The 21254-nt window shown below is 44.0% G+C and overlaps 1 protein-coding gene and 1 pseudogene across 2 annotated transcripts in view; both read right to left on the reverse strand.

The window, feature by feature from the left end:
- Positions 1–978: 978 nt before the first annotated feature.
- Positions 979–21254, reverse strand: part of ALG9 (ALG9 alpha-1,2-mannosyltransferase) — a 227939-nt gene continuing 207663 nt past the window's right edge. For both annotated transcript variants that reach the window (XM_040325408.1, XM_040325407.1), the window contains exon 15: positions 979–1864. In XM_040325408.1, the coding sequence (XP_040181342.1) occupies positions 1741–1864 (124 nt within the window). In that variant the 3' untranslated portion in view covers positions 979–1740. The remainder of the gene's footprint in view (positions 1865–21254) is intronic.
- LOC120916610 lies at positions 10678–10781 on the reverse strand (annotated as a pseudogene).

A 21254-nucleotide genomic window follows, 5' to 3' on the forward strand; every position in this document is an offset into this window, starting at 1 on the left:
CAAAAATCAAACTACTTTAAATATTTATACAGCAGCAAAAGTTGATAGGCTGAGTCCACTTCTTCCATGGCAGAGCATTTGAGAGGATGGAGGTAAGAGGTGTTAACTGCTTGCCGACCGCTGCACGCAGATATACATCTGCAGCATGGAACGGACAGGCAAAAGGAAGTGTATATATATGTCCCCTTTAAGAAGCGGCATTGTGGACGCGCACTGCAAGCTCTGCGACTCCGACCGCGGGTCTCGCGGACTCAATGTCTGCGGGCATACCCGCGATCGTGTCACGGTGTGGAAGAATGGGGAAATGCTGATGTAAACAAGTATTTCCCCAGTCTTTCTAGTGACAGGAGGTGATCACAGCTACCTGTAATTGGAAGCTGTGATCACTGTCATGTCACACACAACCCATCCCCCCTACAGTTAGAAACACTCCATAGGGCACACTTAACCCCTTCAGCACCACCTAGTGTTAACCCCTTCACTGCCAGTTTCATTTTCACAGTAATCAGTGCATTTTCATAGCACTGATCACTGTAAAAATTACAATGGTCCCAAAAATGTGTCAAAAGTGTCCAATGTTTCCGCCATAATGTCGCAGTCACGATAAAAATCGAAGATCACCGCCATTACTAGTAAAAAAAAAAAAACTAATAAAAATGCCATAATTATATCCCCTATTTTATAGACGCTATAAAACTTTTGCGCAAACCAATCAATATACGCTTATTGCGATTTTTTTTTCACCAAAAATATGTAGAAGAATACGTATCGGCCTAAAAAAATGTTTTTGGGGGATATTTATTATAGCAAAAAACATTGAATTTTTTTCAAAATTGTCGCTATTTTTGTTTATAGCGCAAAAAATAAAAACTGCAGAGGTGATCAAATACCACCAAAAGAAAGCTCTATTTGTGGGAAAACAGGGACGTCAATTTGGTTTGGGAGCCACGTCACACGACCGTGCAATTGTCAGTTAAAGCGACGCAGTGCCGAATCGCAAAAAGTAGCCTGGTCTTTGGCCAGCAAAATGGTCTGGGGCTTAAGTGGTTAATCTGTGAACTTTTTAGCTACTACAGTAAGGAAGATTATTATTATTATTATTATTATTATAAATTATTATAAAATAAGATATGTCTGCATGGAGCTCCACTAACTGAATATTTCACATGGTGGACATTTATAAATTTAAGGAGTATGTATGTACGTACAGGGAGCAGAGTAAGTACTGAATTCCAATTGCTATATAAGAGTTGATTATTCTCTTGCTGTATCTTACAATACTGAAACCGTCAGAATCATTGAAATTGAACTTCAAAACTGAATATGTGAAAATTAAACACAAAATTATGTAAACTTGTATAGAATTATTGAACAACATTTCAGTCCTATAAATAAGATTTGTGCACTTCCCAAGTCCAGGGTTTGGATTCTATATGTATATATGGACATACACCTCCATACACACACACACACCAGGAACACACAGAACACGTATGAAATCTGCCTTTACACACGCTATCACCTGGTAAAAATCCTAAGTTCACATTGTAAAGTGGTATTTTGCAGGGTACTGGTCATTGTAAAGACAGAAGTATTAATAACATATCAGTAGACTGTTGGGTACATTGAGAAGGTGGATGCTCATCTGCCGCACTAGACAAGTTTTTCAAAAGCTCCTTTGGCAGTGTTAGCAGGTGAACAGAAAATATAATTGACTGATGGTGTCACTTCAGCCTCCTTTTATCCAATGTTCTTCTTCTTTACCTGCTTAGGCCGTCGGGCTTTCAAAATGGTGTAATTAGCATACGTTGTGTGCCAGCTAGAGACAAATGGGACATAAAATGCACGGAAGAATTTTGAAGATCTGAAAAATAGAAGAAAGATAAGTAAATTTAAATTGCAATGATTTGCGGCTTTAAAAGTAATACATTTTTCCTAGTATAATCTGTACACAAATTGCATTCCAAAGCACACATCCAAAAAATCATGCTGTCATATTACAAGGAATTTGCATATGCTAATTTCTATTTAAAGTGTGGCAAAACAGATTAAATTAATGCCTGAATAGGTATAGTGAGAGCCTAATTTCTTCTAGTGAGTACCTCTGTTGCACTGAAACCCGAAGGAGTATTAACCGCTTAAGCCCCGGACCATTTTGCAGCTAAATGCCCAGGCCAGGTTTTGCGATTCGGGACTGCGTCGCTTTAACAGACAATTGCGCTGTCGTGCAACGTGGCTCCCAAACAAAATTGTTGTCCTTTTTTCCCCACAAATAGAGCTTTCTTTTGGTGGTATTTGATCACCTCTGCGGTTTTTATTTTTTGCGCTATAAACAAAAATATAGTGACAATTTTGAAAAAAATTCAATATTTTTTACTTTTTGCTATAATAAAAATCCCCCAAAAACATATATAAAGATTTTTTTTTCCCTCAGTTTAGGCCGATACGTATTCTTCTACCTATTTTTGGTAAAAAAAATCGCAATAAGCGTTTATCGATTGGTTTGCGCAAGATTTATAGTGTTTACAATATAGGGGATAGTTTTATTGCATTTTTATAAATTTTTTTTTTTTACTACTATTGGCGGCGATCAGTGATTTTTTTCATGACTGCGACATTATGGCGGACACTTCGGACAATTTTGACACATTTTTGGGACCATTGTCATTTTCACAGCAAAAAATGCATTTAAATTGCATTGTTTGTTGTGAAAATGACAGTTGCAGTTTGGGAGTTAAACACAGGGGGCGCTGTAGGAGTTAAGGATCACTGTGTGTGTGTTTACAACTGTAGGGGGGTGTGGCTGTAGGATGGACGTCACCGATCGAGTCTCCCTATATAAGGGATCACTCGATCGATGCAGCCGCCACAGTGAAGCACGGGGAAGCCGTGTTTACATACGGCTCTCCCCGTTCTTCAGCTCCGGGGAGCGATCGCGACGGAGCGGCTATAAACGAATAGCCGCGCCGTCGTCCCGGATCGCTCCCCGAGGGATCCCGCCCGCCGCACGCAGCGGAGGGGGTCCCGATCGGACCCCCCACCCGCTAGAAGGCAAGGGCGTATATATACGCCCTTCTGCCTGTCCGTGCCATTGTGCGGACGTATATAGGCGTGCGGCGGACGTTAAGTGGTTAAAGGCCCTACTCAGGTTACCTCTCTAAGCTACAGAACACCTCCACCATATGTTATGGAGATGGAGATGAAGAGAGAGAGAGAGAGAGAGAGAGAGAGAGAGAGAGAAGTGTTCTGTTATCCAAATCAGGAGTGAGCAGTCCAGGATGACAACACTGTTTTTACACTCAGGGTCAAGTCCTGGGGAAAAAAGTGAGGGAACTCCCACCCAAGATCCACTCCCCCACCAAAAAAAATAAAAAAAAATAATGATACGCTCATATACATAATTACTAAACCGCATGTTTTTTTTTTTCCGATCCACTGTACCTTAGTAATCCTTTATGTTACTGCCCGCTTCCTGTATATGGATTCATCGGGTAGTATGTGGGTATGCCGTCACTTCCTCGATGCGGCAATGTCTCCTGGGAGCTTTTGTCATTGTTCCCAGGAGACATTGCGGAGGTCTGCCGCGAGTTATCGCCGGATTTAGAAAGAAGCAAGTTCTTTCTAAATCCCGCGATAACTCGAGCTGGGCATCGCCGCTTAGTGAAGAATTGGCTCGGGCGGCTCTAGTCCTGCAAAAGGAACGGAGTTCCTGCTGTGAAAAAAGTGCAGGAACTCCGTTCCCACGCGTTCCCGCAGGACTTGAGCCCTGTTTACACTGATACTATACATATACATATTACAGTACAGTACAGTGAATAATAATTACTGTCAACATAAAATGGGATGTCTGTAACTGATGGGATCAGCAGGTGGATAAAGGAAAAAAATTGAAAAATAAAAATGAATGCAGCAAACACATCTAAGGACTGGTAAGCTGCAATATATAACATTTTCATTCATAGATCTATACACATTTTAACAGGATATCTCCAACCCACATTCCCCCAATAACCCTAAAAAACTAGTAGAGTATGCAAATGGTAGAGAATGGTAGTGGAAGGGGCAGGGGAACAAATGGGGCTTGCAGAATAATTATTACGGGAGGGGCAGTCCTTTGAGATGTTGTTCTGCCAGCTTTCATTGGGACCTTTAAGGCTAGTTACACCTGAGGCAGACTCCATCGCTACGGCCGTCTGACAGGCGGACCTGAACGCTCCATCTGTGTGAAAGGGGCCTAAGAGTGTCTTTACACTTAACAACTGTTCCAGTTAGCCTGCATGCAGTAAAGGTATCGTATAGCCTCGGTACAGGTGCAAGGTAGATTAAAGTAAAGTTAAGTTTCGGTATAATGCAGTATAGGATTGGTATTAGTACAGTCTAGGTTTGAAATAAGCATGGTAGTGTGTGCAGTATGGATTGGGTACACTTAATGTCCTGCTCTCAGTAGCTCAGTCTCAACCAGAAGTGCCAATAATGGGCAGAAAGTTCACCAGTTCACAGGATGCTGCTGAAAAAAGCTTGCTGGAGAATGGGGCCCCCTCAGTCTCTCCCTGAAAGCCTCCAGTGATCAGCGGTGGGAAGGAGAGAGCGAGTGTATGCTCGCAACCTCAATGCAGCAGTGGTGCAGGATCCATGATGTGGGTGGAGCTGCTTTGCCCCGGGGTGTCCTCAGTCTCAGGCTCCCCATCCCGGTGCATTGCCATGAAATGTGATTTGCCATGAAATGTGATGGTCCGCCTCCATCACATCCTATTGGCTCACTACTGTCACGTGACAGTCTCAGCTAGGCTATCATAGGGAGAGGATCTCCTCTCCCTGTGATAGCTGAACCTGCACGGAGCTGTTAGCGTAGACCTGTATGCACAGTACTAAATTTAGTTTACTCGCGCACCCAGGGAGGTCAACCCCCGTGCAGTTCTTCAAAGGGCTAAGAGAGAGGCTTCTCCTTCCTAACACTGGCTTCTCCTTCCTAACAGTATATGTAATATGTTACACCACAAGCCCAACACTACTGCACTGCCTGCTCCCAGTTACAGGCTGTGCATGATGTATATACTTGGACACACAGCCTGAGGGTCTTTCTCCTGCCTCATATAGCAGCAGCTCCGTGCAGGTTCAGCTATCACAGGGAGAGGAGATTCTCTCCCTATGATAGCCTAGCTGAGACTGATGACGTTTAACTATGTCACGTGACAGGAGTGAGCCAATAGGATGTGATGGAGGCGGACCATCACATTTCATGGCAAATCGCAATTCATGGCAATGCACCGGCTGGCAGGTGAATACTTGTATAGAGGTGCCCTGCTCTCCCTCTTTCCTCAGCCGCAAGAGAAAGAACTTTTCTGGGCAGTTTAACAAAATCCGATTCTTCTACTGCACAGTGTCCATTGAGATCTGTATTCCAATGAGTCTATGCGTCACATTCTTTGGTTGCCATCCCAAATTATAACTCCCATAATTCTCAGCGCTCTGCATAGATGTCTATGGGCTTGTTGGCTCTCCCCCTGCTGGCCAGAGGTGAATGATGCAGGATAACATTAGTATCTCAGTAGAGGGAGAGAAGAATAAAAGGCAATGTTTCCTGCTCCAATCATTTTGGGTTCTGCCAAACTGCCTGACTGGCATCTAGCTCAGTGTCTTAGTGCGCCACTGAGAGCCTGAGCCAACTGCTCCCATCCCCTCCACAGCCCAGCACCCTAGTAAGTGCTGTCAGTCACTGTTCTGTGCTCAGAGCAGACCCAAGAACTGAGCGATCAGCGCTCTTCAAATTCTTAGTTCTCTGTGTAAAGCCGATGGAGGACAGTTGCAGCATCGGACTGGTTTGTGTGTTTTTCACAGCGCCCCTTTACATCAGGTGTCCCCATCACAGCGCCCCTTTACATCAGGCATTCCCGTCAGAGCGCCTCCTTATTTCAGATGTCCCCATCAGAGTCCCCCTTAACATAAAATGTGCACATCTGCGTGTCCCTTAACATAAAATAAGGATCACGCTGATGGGCACATTGTATGTTAAAGGGACACTCTGATGGGCAAATTTTATATTAAGGGGCACTCTGATGGGCACAAAACGTGCCCCTTAACCTAAAATTTGCCCATCAGTGTGCCCCTTAACATAAAATATGCCCAACAGCATGCCCCTTAACATAAAATAAGGGTCACGCTGATGGGCATCTTTTATTTTATGTTAAGGGACACGCTGATGGGCATATTTTAACATAAAATAAAAGGTGCCCATCAGCATGATCCTTATTTTATGTTAAGGGGCACGCTGTTGGGCATATTTTATGTTAAGGGGCACACTGAGGGACATATTTTATGTTAAGGGAAACTCTGATGAGCACATTTAATTTTAAGGGGCACGCTGATGGGTATATTTTTTATGTGCACACTGATGCGCATATTTTGTTAAGGGGCACACTGATAGACACATTTTTTTGTGCCCATCAGAGTGCCCCTTAACATAAAATGTGCCTATCAGCGTGCACATTAAAAATATACCCATCAGCGTGCACCTTTAAATTAAATGTGCCCATCAGCGTGACCCTTAAGGGGCACGCTGATGGGTACATTTAATTTTAAGGTGCACACTGATGGGCACATTTTATGTTAAGGGGCACTTTGATGGGCACAACAAAATGTGTCCATCAGTGTGCCCCTTAAAATATGCGCATCACTGTGCATATTAAAAATATACCCATCAGCGTGCCCCTTGAAATTAAATGTGCCCATCAGCGTGCCCCTAATGGCCCACATACCTTGAATGCAGGAGGGCACTGAAATACCGAAGGGGCGGAAGCTGCGACATAAGGAGAGCCAGGACCCGGGAACGGCGAGCAGCAGGGGGGCGGAGCGCACGTGACGTCATGCCCTTACTCGTGGCCCGTGAGTCTTCTGTGAACTCCGAGACCTGCGGCAAGGAGCAGGCGCACGCAGTGTCACTGGTTGCTGGGGAAACCCGCGGTCCCAGCAAACCCCAATGCTTGCTGCAATTTAGAATTATACTGGTGGCCTGGCGGTCTGGGCAGAAGCGGCACTCGGGCCAGACTCGGACCGCAGGCCGCCATTTAGTGACGGCTGCTCTATGAACATGCATGTAAAAGGCCCCAAGTGTACACCAGCCACTCTACAATATGCCAGAGGTTTACAAAATGTTCCTAATAATGCTTCAATTATTATGCATTGCTATATGCACTGTTCAGTTAACCACTAGCCGACCGCGCACCGTCATTATACGGCGGCAGGTCGGCTCTCCTGGGCGAGAGCCCGTAGCTATACGTCCGCTCTTCGAGCGGCCACTAGGGGCGCGTGCGCGCTGCCGGAGGCGCGCGCGCCCCCGACTCCCGTGCGTGTGCCCGGCGGGCTCGATCGCCGCCGGGCACCCGCGATTGCTCGTTGCAGAGCGGGGACCGGGAGCTGTGTGTGTAAACACACGGCTCTCGGTCCTGTCAGCAGGGGAAATGCTGATCTTCTGTTCATACAATGTATGAACAGAGGATCAGTGTTTCCCCTAGTGAGGCCACCCCCCCCCACAGTAAGATAACACACAGGGACATACTTAACCCCTTCCCCACCCCCTAGTGTTAACCCCTTCACTGCCAGTGGCATTTTTATAGTAATCCAATGCATTTTTATAGCACTGATCGCTGTAAAAATGCCAATGGTCCCAAAAATGTGTCAAAAGTGTCCGAAGTGTCCGCCATAATGTCGCAGTTCCGAAAAAAAATCGCTGATCGCCGCCATTACTAGTAAAAAAAATATATTAATAAAAATACCCCCTATTTTGTAAACGCTATAACTTTTGCGCAAACCAATCAATAAACGCTTATTGCGATTTTTTTACGAAAAATATGTAGAAGAATACGTATCGGCCTAAACTAAGGAAAAAAAAATGTTTTTTTATATATTTTTGGGGGATATTTATTACAGCAAAAAGTAAAAAATTATTTTTTTTCAAAATTGTCGCTCTATTTTTGTTTATAGCGCAAAAAATAAAAACCGCAGAGGTGATCAAATACCACCAAAAGAAAGCTCTATTTGTGGGGAAAAAAAGGATGCCAATTTTGTTTGGGAGCCACGTCGTACGACCGCGCAATTGTCAGTTAAAGCGTCGCAGTCCCGAATCGCAAAAAGTGCTCTGGTCTTTGACCAGCAATATGGTCCGGGGGTTAAGTGGTTAAATGCAATTGTATAAAACAGAATTCATTACAATTACAATGATTTGCTTCCAGCCTTGCACCTTTGAGACAATTACAATTGCTTACTTTTACAATTTAGAGAAAACTTGTACATTTTAATCAATTGATGAGATGTCCTCATACAAACAAAAAAACTTATGAGTGGTGTGAGCACATTCCATAATTATAAAGTGTATTAATAGCGTCCACAGCAATACAGCATTTTAGCCTATAGCCATATACATTTGGCAACTGAATTATATCACATGAGCTAAAAACTGTATATTTTTGATAGCTTGGACATTTCCTAACAAGGTACCCAGACATTCGGGAGTACATACATTAACAGGCTTACATATGTATAAAAATGGTGCAGAATTTGCTGTAACAATCGGTTATTTTAGAGAATGGTGGCTACCCTTCTGCTTTTAGTACATATACACAATACGCACCTATAAACTCATACATACTACTTCGGCAAGTCTGAAAAAAATGTAGCAGCTTATGGCATGTCAAAGGTTGAAGTAGTCAACCAAGAAAAGATGCTGTCAGAACAACAGAGTATTGACTAGGTTGGAAATCTGAGAAATTGAGACATAGTAAACAATGTTTACCATGGAACACCAGAAAAAAAATTCTACAGAGCCTGTTAAAATTTTATTGTTGGCAAGTTATCTTGAATACTAATGTGATGGAAACCTAAAACTTGAAAGTAACCAGCTTACCAGGTGCAGAGGAAAAATCTTCAATGGAAACACCAGGTCCACTGACAGCTGTAAAAGGGGAGCTTTTTTCCCTCACCACCTGTTGTGTGTGGGACAGAAAATGAGGGTTAATCTGCCCTCATTACTCATGTAATGCCAGGGGCAGGAGCCCAATGTCTGACATGCCCTGGAAACTACATAGGAATGTAAACAGCAATGGAGCATTTCAGCCAGACTTCAAGCAGGGCCAGAACAGGCTTTCAGGTATGGCAATTACATTACAGTCATAATAAAACATTGTTTTGTTTTTTATAAAATAACGTGTTATACTTACCGACTGTGCAATAGTTTTACAAAGAGTAGCCTTGATCCTCCTCTTCTTGGGTCACCCACCAGCACTCCTGGCTCCTCCTCTTTGGCGAGTGCCCCCATAGAATGCCACTTTCTATAGAGGGCACTCATGCAGACTCTCGTCCAAGCCGCCACGTCTGCATCCAATGACAGAAAGCGGCTCTGTCCCACCCCATCACATGATTTGACAGTAGTAGGAGCCAATGGCTCCTGCTGCTATCAATCTGCCCAACAAGGAGAGAGAGAGCAGAGAGTCGCTGCTCTCGTGCACAGCACTGGATCAGGAATGGGTTGAACTTCAGGGTGATAAAAGATAGAGAGCAGAGTAAGCAGGGCTGACCTCATCAGTTCATTCCTAAATTCATCAGTTTGCCTTGATTTCGGCTTTAAAGTGAACCCAAAATGCCACTACTGTATCTACACATTTTTTCTATTGAAAAGCCTGTGGCATGCAAAACACAACCCAAAAACTTCACCCGGTGCAGGAAAAATGTGCACACACATAAAGAGGTGCAACAAAAAACTGTGACGGGTGCATCGTCAATTGGCCCTCAGAAAAGGGCCCAACTCTAATCCCCCGGGGCGTTAGGCTCCTGGCAGGGACTCGAGTAACAGTGGCCCATGCAGCCGAAGCCACATGGACCCAACATCCTTGGAGGGACTGCCGAAGGGAGACCCCATAAGAGCCGGCGAACTAAGCCAGAAGGCCATGTCCACTGACTCCCAAGACTTTCAGAGCAGGCCCGAGGACCAGCACCCTACTCAACACACATAAAGTGCTAGTGCACCAAACAGAAAAAAGACGTAACGTGACACACGGGACAAATAAAAAGAAAGTGGGGGAGAAGGAAGATGGGAGAGGTGAGGAGAAAGTGACCAACGTGCAATACGGCCCTCCGGCCAGGAAACAAAAATTCCCCTGGTCCTAGCCAAAGGGCTCGGCCCTAGAGGCAGGTGTGAAAAGGTGTATTGTGAAGATCAGTGACCATGGTGCCACACGATGAGTGTCCCCACACTCGTGCAATGTATGGCACCCCTGGACTGCCACTCCAGGGGCACCATCTCCAACGGACCCCGACCCACGGCCCGGACAGTCACAGTCCCCTCCCCCACCAGGAAGGATCGGGAGCTACCGGAGGCTCAGAGTGCCCATTGCTCTTTCGCTTCTTACCTAATTATACTCGAGAGGTACCAACTACTCACTAAACCCTCCCCCAAAGGGTAGGGCCAGCGTTCGAGAGAAACTGGCAATGCAGGGTTAGGAACCGCATCAAATCCAGGCCAGAAGGCCAGGGGCGCGGCCTTTCAGCTTTGACCTCATGCCTCTCCATCCTCACCAGAAGCACCCTTCCGGATGGCTCAGACTTGACCATTGGCCGGCCCCCAGTATCTGTCGGGCAGCATGGCATAGTCCCTGCTGAAACCACCCTTCCAGGTGCTATTACGTCATTGGATTGCATCCACCCTCCCAACGGAGGTGCTTCAGCGCTCCTCGGACAACTGATAAGAACAGATACTACACTTGATCTTAGCCAAAAGTCCGGGAAACGATACTGTATCTACACATAAGTGTCATGTATGTGTTTGGCAGCTCATTTCCTAATGCCCTGCCATCATTTATGGTCTATGGCCAACTTATAGTGACTTACTACATGCTTATGGAGACAAAACACTATACATTAAAAAATCTCATTTGGGATTAGCAATTAAAAGATGCTGGTAAATACAGTTTTAATAGTTCTTACTGGGGAAAAATCCACAATGTGACTACTATAGTCACACTTACATTGTGAATAGGAAGGATATATAAGCTGCCAGTTGAAGAGCTGTATCTCAGGAGACTAATTACGCAGTGAGTAAGGGATGAGCATGTCATAGCCGGGAGCTGAAACGGCTGTACCATGATACACAGAAATTCTAGCTCTCGCCTTATCTGTAATGAAATGCTCCCTGACAATGAAGTGTCTGCACGGTGTAATTAGGTGGCTGCTCTCTAATTCAATTACCATCTCTATGCATCAGATGCTCATCTGTGACTGTACAGGACTTGACGTCAATTCAGCTCTGTGAATCCCCAAGAGTATAATACTTGGCCAATGTACCTGCAAGCTCTTCTTCATTATTAACCTCTGCTATGCTGCAATTTGTGCATATGACTGACAAAACTAGTGAGCTGCTGTCTTTACCCATTGCCTAACCAAGATAAATCACTCTGGAATACAGGCAAGATGAATGCAATAAACCCCTTAGTTACTGTGCGGAGAAGCAACAATATATTCTCTACAGGTAAAAAAACATACCGATTAGGTACAAATCTTGCATTTATTGCAAAACCACCATTATATACCTTTTATCGTACATCACGGTATACAGAGCACCATAGTAATTACTATGTGGGTTATACACCCACCTTCAGGTGATTGACACTGGCATAATCAAGACAGGAAGTCCCCCCTCTTAGATTACCCGAGCCTCGGTACGGAAGAACGAGCTCTTGCCTGTAATGCTTGTCTCAGGAGAGCTTGGCCCTGGGATCCAGCGCCTTGTTCACACTGCTATACCACAGGTTTGCTCTGGCAGGGCACTATACAGGTCCAAGGCAGTGGACCCTACGTATAGATGGGACCCCATCCTTGAAGGTCTGGCATGGCACCAACCCGCCGTGATGGGTGAAGATTGGGTCACTGTGATATTCCAGTTGTACCCAGGAAGCGCAAGTTAAGAGCCTGGGTGACATCCCATGGTCTTCTCTTTTTTAAAAATGAGATGTCTTGCCTTTTTGTCCCACTAGAGGGTGTAAAGCTAACATACCTGTGTGTTGACAGACAAACTTTGCCTTTGGGTATCAGCAGCTCTTGTTGAGTAAGTTTTCTGCCACCCCTGTCATCAGCTAGCTAAAAAGAGGGGGGGGGGGTGCTGCGCGATCATTCCAGTATGGGGTTTGCGCTGCAGGCTCCTTCCTCGCGAGAGCTTCTCCTTCGTATGACAGATGATGTCGCAAGCAGGGGGTGGGGCTCTGCGCAGTAGGCATGCAGGCTTGTTTTAAAAGCGCAACTGTTTGGAGTGAAACGGTGGCTGACGGTGGAACACAGACAAGCTATCCAAGGGCATGCAAGCTGTGTGCTGGCTACAGGCATTTTCAAGACTCATCTATTTAGCATCTGGCTGTAGCTATTGAAAGCGGCATATTAACCGATTAACGCCCGCCGCATGTATATGTACGTCCACAGAATGGCACGTACAGGCATATGGGCGTACATGTACGTCCCCGCCTTTCCCGAGGTCGGGGGTCCGATCGGCGGTCGGAAACCCGCGGGGAGCGATCCGGGACGAGGGCTCCCCGGAGCTGAAGAACGGGGAGAGCTGTATGTAAACACGGCTTCCCCATGCTTCACTGTGGCGGCTGCATCGATTGAGTCATCACTTTTATAGGGAGACTTGATCAATGACGTCAGACCTACAGCCACACCCCCCTACAGTTGTAAACACACACAAGGTGAACCCCAACTCCTTCAGCGCTCCCTGTGGTAAACTCCCAAACTGCAACTGTCATTTTCAAAATAAACAATGCAATTGAAAGGCATTTTTTGCTGTGAAAATGACAATGGTCCCAAAAATGTGTCAAAATTGTCCGAAGTGTCCGCCATAATGTCGCAGTCACGAAAAAAAATCGCTGATCGCCGCCATTAGTAGTAAAAAAAAAAAATAATAATAAAACTATCCCCTATTTTGTAAACGCTATAAATTTTGCGCAAACCAATCGATAAACGCTTATTGCGATTTTTTTTACCAAAAATAGGTAGAAGAATACGTATTGGCCTAAACTGAGGAAAAAAAACATTTTTATATATGTTTTTGAGGGATATTTATTATAGCAAAAAGTAAAAAATATTGCATTTTTTTCAAAATTGTTGCTCTATTTTTGTTTATTGCGCAAAAAATAAAAAACGCAGAGGTGATCAAATACCACCAAAAGAAAGCTCTATTTGTGGGAAAAAAGGACGTCAATTTTGTTTGGGAGCCACGTCGCACGACCGCGCAATTGTCTGTTAAAGCGACGCAGTGCCGAATCGCAAAACCTGGCCTGGGCCTTTAGCTGCATAAAGGTCCGGGGCTTAAGTGGTTAACCATTGCTAGACTGAGCTCAGCAATAGATGCATACAACAGTACCTCTGCTTTGTGCATTCCCATAAAATTGGGAGAGGGGGCGCAAGGGCACTGCGGTCGGGACCTGAGTCAGCAGATATGTCAGCCATTGTGGCTACCTCCTAAATTCTAGCCTCTGCATATGTCACTAAAGATGACTTGGCTACGGCTTTGGCTTGTTTAGAGGGTTTGTTCACGACCTCTTCCCAGACCGGGAAGAAACGTGGCAGGTCCCCTTCTCCTTGGCCTATACCAATCACCAAGGCGGCACCAAAAGCTGCGCTGCCCAGAAAGAGGTAAACCATATTTTAGCTTGGGCAGAAGAGCCTGTACCTTGCCTATCTGCGATATTCACCCCAGGAGTGGAGAATTGGCAGGCAGACTTTCTAGGTCACCAACAATTGCTTCCAGGGTAATGGTCTCTGCACCCCGACGTTTGTTTTGGCCATATATGTCAAAAATGGGGTACACCGGACGTAGACCTATTAGCGTCCAGGTTCAAGAGAAAGTTGGACAAGTTTGCGTTAAGGACAAGGGATCCGCTCGCATGTGGGACAGATGCCTTAGTAACACCCTGGAATCAGTTCTCATTGATTTATGCATTCCCTCCAGTACAATTGCTTCTGCATCTTCTGTGCATGATCAAAAGGGAAAAGAAGCTGGTAATCCTAGTTGCTCCAGCATGGCCCAGGAGATCCTGGTATGCGGAGATCGTGAGGATAGCAGTAAGGAACTCTTCCGTCTCATCTGGATCTGCTTTCACAAGGGCCAATATTCCACCCTGCCTTACAAATGCTAAATTTGACAGTTTGGCTGTTCAAACCCTCGTTCTAAAAGATCAGGGGCTTTCAGGCTCAGGGCTACCTACCCTGATGAATGCTAGGAAGCTGGCCTCCAGAGCTATTTATTATAGGGTCTGGAAGGCCTATGTGGCCAGGTGTGTAGACAAGGGTTGGCATCCTTGCAAGTATGACATAGGGAGGATTCTCGCTTTCCTACAGTTAGCAGTAGAGATGAAGCTAGCCTTGAGCACTATCAAGGGTCAGATCTCGGCCTTGTCAGTTTTTTTTCCAAAGACCGCTTGCCGTACATTCCTTAGTTCGGGCTTTTATTCAGGGGGTGACACAGATAAATCCACCAATTAAGTCACCTCTGAGCCCAAGGGATTTGAATTTAGTCCTGTCTGTCCTCCGGGAGTCCCCTTTTGAACCAATGGAGGAGGCTCCGTATATCTTGTGACATAAGGAAAAGGTGGTGTTACGTCTTTTTTTGCCTAAGGTAGTGTCTGGTTTTCATTTGAACCAGGATATTTCCTTACCTTCGTTTTTTCCATGTTCTGCAGAAGAAGAATTACTGCACTATCTAGATGTAATGAGAGCGGTCAATTTCTATCTGGAAGAAACTGCCCAGATTCGGAAAACCGACGCTTTGTTTGTGTTGCCAGAACCATTTCCATTAGTCAAGTTATTACTCAGGCTTATGATTTAAAGGGGGAGATTCCACTTTTTTGTCCTAGAGCTCACCAGGGCAGTTAGTGCTTCTTGGGCAGTTTGTCACCAAGCTTCTGTGACTCAGGTTTGCAAGGCCCAACATGGTCATCATCACATACATTCACGAAATTCTACCAGGTGGATCACGGGACACAGAGGTCTCTCCCCTCTTATTGGGATATTATATACTGCTTTGTTACAAAACTGAGGTACTCCCTGTATGAGAGGGGTTATATAGGAGGGGGGACTTCCTGTCTTGATGTCAGTGTCCATCACCTGAAGGTGGACATATAACACACATAGTAATTACTGTGGTGCTCTGTGTCCCGTGATGTACTCCAAGAAAAGGATTTTACAGGTAAGCTGTTATAAAAATCCTATTTTTATATAACAAGGCTTACGCAGGACTGCCAGCCATTTGTAAACTTACAAATAATTAGTAAATTGACAGAAAAGCTGTACTGCATTTTTCCAAACAGAGTAAAATCATATTAGGCAAGCAAAGGTGTCCTTACTGCTTAGCTCAACAAATCACATTCTCATACCAACTATACAGTAAAACATGATAAAGAACCATATGTTATGGACAGTCAGAATAGGTCTTACTTTAAAAACCTTGAATCATGAGATCCACTGCTGTAATCATATACTGCTTGGACACAAGCAAAGGACATTCATTTGGTAGGTATCTTCCAAACTGTGACATTTGAGTATCAAGTCAACCAACTTGGCTCATAGCAGGCAACTGATTGTGTCATACACTATATGGCAGAAGTTTGTGGACAAGCAACAATTACACATATACCAGCTTGTTGGACATCCCATTCCAAAACAATGGGCATTTAGAAGTAATTATCCAGAATCTCCCCAATCCCCTTTGCTACTATAATGGTCTCCAACCTTCTAGAAAGGCTTTCCATAAGATTTTGGTGTGTTTGTGGAACTTGTTTCCAATTTGCCAAAATAGCATTTGTGGAGCTAGAAACTGATGGCAGACAAGAAGACTTTGTTACCAGTTGGTATTCTAATTGATCACAAAGGTGTTCAGTAGGGGTGAGGTCTAAACTTTGTGAAGGCCATTCAAGTTCCCCCACATGAAACTTATCAAATCATGTCTTTGGGAATTGACTGCGCACAGGGGCACAGTCATGTGGGGGCAGAAAAGGAGAAAAGGGGCATTCCTTAAACTGTTACCACAGAGTTGTAAAAGCTCAATTGTCTAAAATAATTTGTATACCATAGCACTAAATATATAGCAATTTATTTTTAAATGTGCTCAACAGCTCCTGGTAAAAAATAAAATAAAATACACGTTTTCTTTACCTTCAATCCAGAGCTGCTCCCCAGAAGTACTCCTCCACTATTAGATGTCTGAGTCTTCCAGGTTGAAAAGCAACCAGAGTTCATCACCCCACTTACTAAACAGAGCATAGCACTTCCCACCAAGTGCTATAGGTTACTGGAAGAGAAAAGGCTATGAAGGACTGTAAGATGATTATGGACTAGGGAGATGAACCAGTTGTAGACCCTGGGCATGCAACACCCCAAAATACTTTCAAGTAAAAAAGTACATAGGTAATATGCCCTGCCCTACTCGACTGTCACTGCATTTTCCGGCAATTCCCGGCTGTCAAAATGATAACCGGGACTTGCTGTGTAAATACAGCTGCTGTGAAAAAACAGACCATCCGACACAGTGTTTGAGTGAGTGAGTGAGTGAGAGAGAAACTTATATAGCGCAAACAAATGCGAACTTAATCGCCTCAAGGTGTTAATAAACACTGTTCAGATATAGGATAGAGAAGATACAATGTAACATTATTACTTTTGTATTTATTCTCTTTTGTTTATCTGCAGATCAAAGGGATGAGATTCAGTCTGCAAGTGATGTCAGTTAAGACCGCTTTCATACTTGTGCTCCCAAAGATGACCATTCATATATGTGCCGACTTTAAGGTAGTCCCTGTACTACTTTGGTCTAAATTTCATGTGAGTTGAGGTCCATAGACCTCAAGTTTACACAAGCATTCCCTGAAATTGCGTCAAAATCACGTGACTTAACTTTTTTCCCCTTTGCCCTAAGCTTCTATTTTACTGCCGATTTTTTTGTTGACATTTTCCTATTGCTAAATATTTCAACATTAAATGGGAATTTTGAGGTACCTGCATATTCCATATATTGAAGAACAATACAGGACACAGGAGGAAATTCTTAAATGCTGCTACCTTCAGGTGATTGGACACAGCCAAAAGCTTTGCTTGAATTGTTCCCCACCCATTTAGAAGCTTCAGTTTTTTAGAAAGCAGTAAGGAGCTCACAAGTAAAGGGACCTTTATCCTGTACTGTACTCCAAGATATAAAACATGCAGGCTGTCTGACTAAAGCAAAATTTTCTTCCATTGCATCTGACCTATCCCAAAGACTATCACGTGGCTGAATAGATACACTTAATGCTGCCCATCCCCCATATATTCTTTCGAGTATAAAAAAAGGCTATTCCTAGAAAGGCTTTCCCTATTCATGATCAAGCAGAGTTGGACTTTTAAAATGATTAGCCCAACTCAGAGAGGTTATTCCTTCTGCTCCCTCCTTAGTATTCCTGGATGAATGGGAGTTTACAAGTCAACAAGAATAATAAATCAATAGGTACACCTATTTTTAAATAAATCAGATTCTACTGCTGTAGATAGTAACCTTAATAAACAATAATACCAGTGAATACATTATGCCAGCATGTCTCTGTTCATTGAATTGTTTTCCCTAATTTGTCTATTCAGTGTTTACAGGAAGCAAAACACAATCATTTCATCTTCAAAAATAACTAGATAGCTAAAGAAAAAAAAAAAAAAATATTATTAGAGGGCTTTGCATGAAGGGCCACACTAAGTTTGCACTTGTGCAAATCAAAAGGATTCAAATCTTGTAAAAGCATCATTAAAGACAAGCATGGTAGAGAACTCTTTAACCAACAAGGGTATCGCAAACAAATGGTGAGCGTACTCAAAAGAGTTGTACACCAGCAACAAGGCCAAGTCTCATCAGGAAGGTGAGGAAAAGCAAAATAGAAATGGAGCGGACCATCCTTGGGGAAGAAATTACATGGCCCCAGGAATAGGCACCATATCCGCTCCCCCAACCCAAAACTACTACAGTCCTTTGCCGGAAATCTTGGAAAGCAACACATAGCCACAGGATTAGAAACCATCTGTGGAGTGTGAAAACCTCTGAAGTTGGGATTGTGTAGGCAACAAAAAATATTTTCAAAAAGTATAAAAAAATATAAATTTAATACACATAAGTAGAAAAATACAAAATTACATTACAATACAATATGATATCATAACAAATTAGACACATATGAATAGCAAAGAGACACAATGCCACATTTCAATAGGTCCCCACAAGGGGTGGACGGAAGAGAAATGGCTGATGATGGCAACTACATGGTCATCTGTATAGGCTGGTTTATTTGCAACCATCTGTGTTCAGATGACTCCAAGGACTGCCCAAAAATAAAAAAATGCCCTAATTCTTTATGATAGTAAGGGATCATACAACAATGTGTAGCATTGACCATTGAAAGGGACTTACAAAATGTTCAAGCCAGCTTCCATCAGGCATGTGGCACCGGAACCATATCATAATTATGTGATAGATCATGAACAAATGCCATAAATTTCAAAAGAGCATCCACATCAACTATAAGAAAGCTTGTGACTGTGTCAGTAATGACAAGCTGTGGAGAGAACTGCAAGAGCTTGGGTGCCAGCACATTAAGTCAACTTAGCAGAGTCACTGTACACAAATCAAGAAGCCAATGCTCAAACACCATATGGGAAAACAAATTGGTTCTAAATAAAGAGGGGAGTATGGCAAGGTTGCATTATTTCCCCTTTCTTGTTCCACCTGTATGTGGAAAATCATGAAAAAGCTGTAGCTTGTAGTATTAAAATATGGAGTACAGTATGCCAGAAGGAACATCAATGATCTTCGATACGCTGATGACACTTCTTTTTTTGGAAACTGAAGATGGCCTAAAACAACTGATCAAAATTATCAGATGAAAAAGTGAGGAGTTTGGCCTCGCCATGAACATCAAAAAGACCATCACAACCTAGGAATGGATACATCAAAATAACAACTGACAGTGAGGAGATCGAATTTTTGCAGTGAGGAGATCGGGTCCATTTACCTGGGATCACATATTAAACACAGCTTGATTGAAGTGGTGACAGTAGTTCACAAATAGAGCACTGTATCACACAGTGATAATGAGCGCAGACCAAATATAAAAAGCAAGGATGTAAGCCTGGCAAGAAAATGCAGATTAGTCTATGCTACTGTATTCCCCATAGCTACCTATGGTTCTAAAAGTTGGACCATAAAAAAAAAAAAAAACTAGGCTGGAGGAAAATTAGCGTTTCCGAGATATGGTGCTGGAGAAGGCTCCTGTGCATTTCATGGACAGTAAAAATAACAAAGCAAATATTTCAGCATGTAAAACCAGAAGTTTCATCGGGTGGCAAATGACAGAACAGGCTCACGTATTGTTAATATTTAAGCAGACTCTCTGGAGAAGTTAATCATGCTTGAAATGTGTTAGCAGCAAAAGAAAGCCTGGGAGCCAAATGAACTTATGTTTAGACACTAGCCAGAACATAAATGAAAAAAGCAGAGAGAGAGCTGGCCCATTGGATAGCTAAGAGTCAATTGGACGAACATCATTATCAATATAGCGTTCTGCCTTACAATGTAAACAAGTGTTTCTGAAAACACATTATGAACCTATACTTATTTTTTAAGGTAAAAAAGGTCCATTTGGGAATGTTATCTTGAGAAAAATCATTAAAAATGGTCATATCCACCTGTACATTCATCAATAAACCTGCACAAAATTATGTCTGCAAACAGGTAGACAAATCTGTTTAATTGCATGACGTGTTTGCAAATGCAATTTAATCGAACATGACATGTTTAAAAATGCAGGTCAATATGTTTCTTGAGCAATGACGCATACAAAGATTCCCATAAAACTATGTGTACGAAAGCAATATTCTCTACCATTCCACAACATTCAGAATATTTTCTACAGTCTCTTAGCTGCTGGTTCACATAACTGATTAGTAACTATTGGTGAGAGCTTAATACTGTCTGTGTGGATTTTTCCACTCCAATATGTTTTTCAAAAGCAAAATGATTTAGAAACGGCAAAGTATAAAAAACTTCCTTAAAGTAGTAAATGCCAATTTCCTAGCTTGTAATACTTTAGACCCTGCAAATTACAGAAAAAAAACCGTTGATCTGCCAGAAATGCACACAGCTCCTAATTGCTTTTTTGTAGGGTGACACCACATGTATTTTTCCAGACTAAATTGTATCAGCTCATACTAGCTGTCTGTTAAAATACTGACTGTCCCACTATCCTCATCTGCACAACACAGATTGTAAACGTTTTGTAGACCCAGGGCCGGCCCTACCATGGGACCCAGTGGTACCATGGGTCCCGAGCGGCACTTTCAGGGAAGCGGCAAACTGCCGCTCATGAGCAGTTGCAGAACTGCCGCCCGCAAGCCAGCCTGTCCGCTTCTTATTCCACAGCAGGGACGGATCCGGGGGGGGAATGGGGAAATTGCCACCCCGAGAAACTATTTGCGGGCGAGTGCCATGGGCGGGTGACCGAGCACTCCACGGGTGGGGAGAGCGAGCGGGCTGCGCTCCGGGCAGCTGGTCCCGGGAGCGGGCGGCTCGGTGGGCAGGTGACAGAGCGCGCGGCTCTGCCGTCGGGCAGCTAAAAGAGCGGACGGCTCCGCTGCGGCTGACAGGTGTCCGGTGAGGGAGAGTGCGGGCCGGGCAGCTGTTTGGTGAGTGCTGAGTGAGTGCTGGCCAATTAACGAGCAGGCGAGCGGGGGGAGCAGAGAGATGACATCATCTCTCACCGCCGGCCCTGCATCTCTGCCGTTTCTTCCCTCAATGTGTAGCCTACATCATCCCTCTGCTGCCTGATAGCCCTGACTCTGGAACACAGCAAGGGGCAATTGGAGCAGGCAAGTGACAATCGGCAACATGTGACAGGCAATGTGGCAAGTGACAATCCGCAAAGTGTGACAGGTGACGTGGTAAGTGACAATTCGCAACTTGTAGCAGGTGATGTGGCAAGTGTCAATCCGCAATGTGTGACAGGCAATTTGGCAAGTGACAATCGGCAACATGTGACAGGCAATGTGGCAAGTGACAATCGGCAACATGCGACAGGCAATGTGGCAAGTGACAATCGGCAACATGCGACAGGCAATGTGGCAAGTGACAATCCGCAACTAGTGGCAAGTTATAAACATGTGGCAAGTGACAATCCACAACTTGTGGCAAGTGACAATCCGCAACGTGTGGC

This window comes from Rana temporaria, chromosome 10 (assembly GCF_905171775.1).
Source record: "Rana temporaria chromosome 10, aRanTem1.1, whole genome shotgun sequence".
NCBI classification, from domain to species: domain Eukaryota; kingdom Metazoa; phylum Chordata; class Amphibia; order Anura; family Ranidae; genus Rana; species Rana temporaria.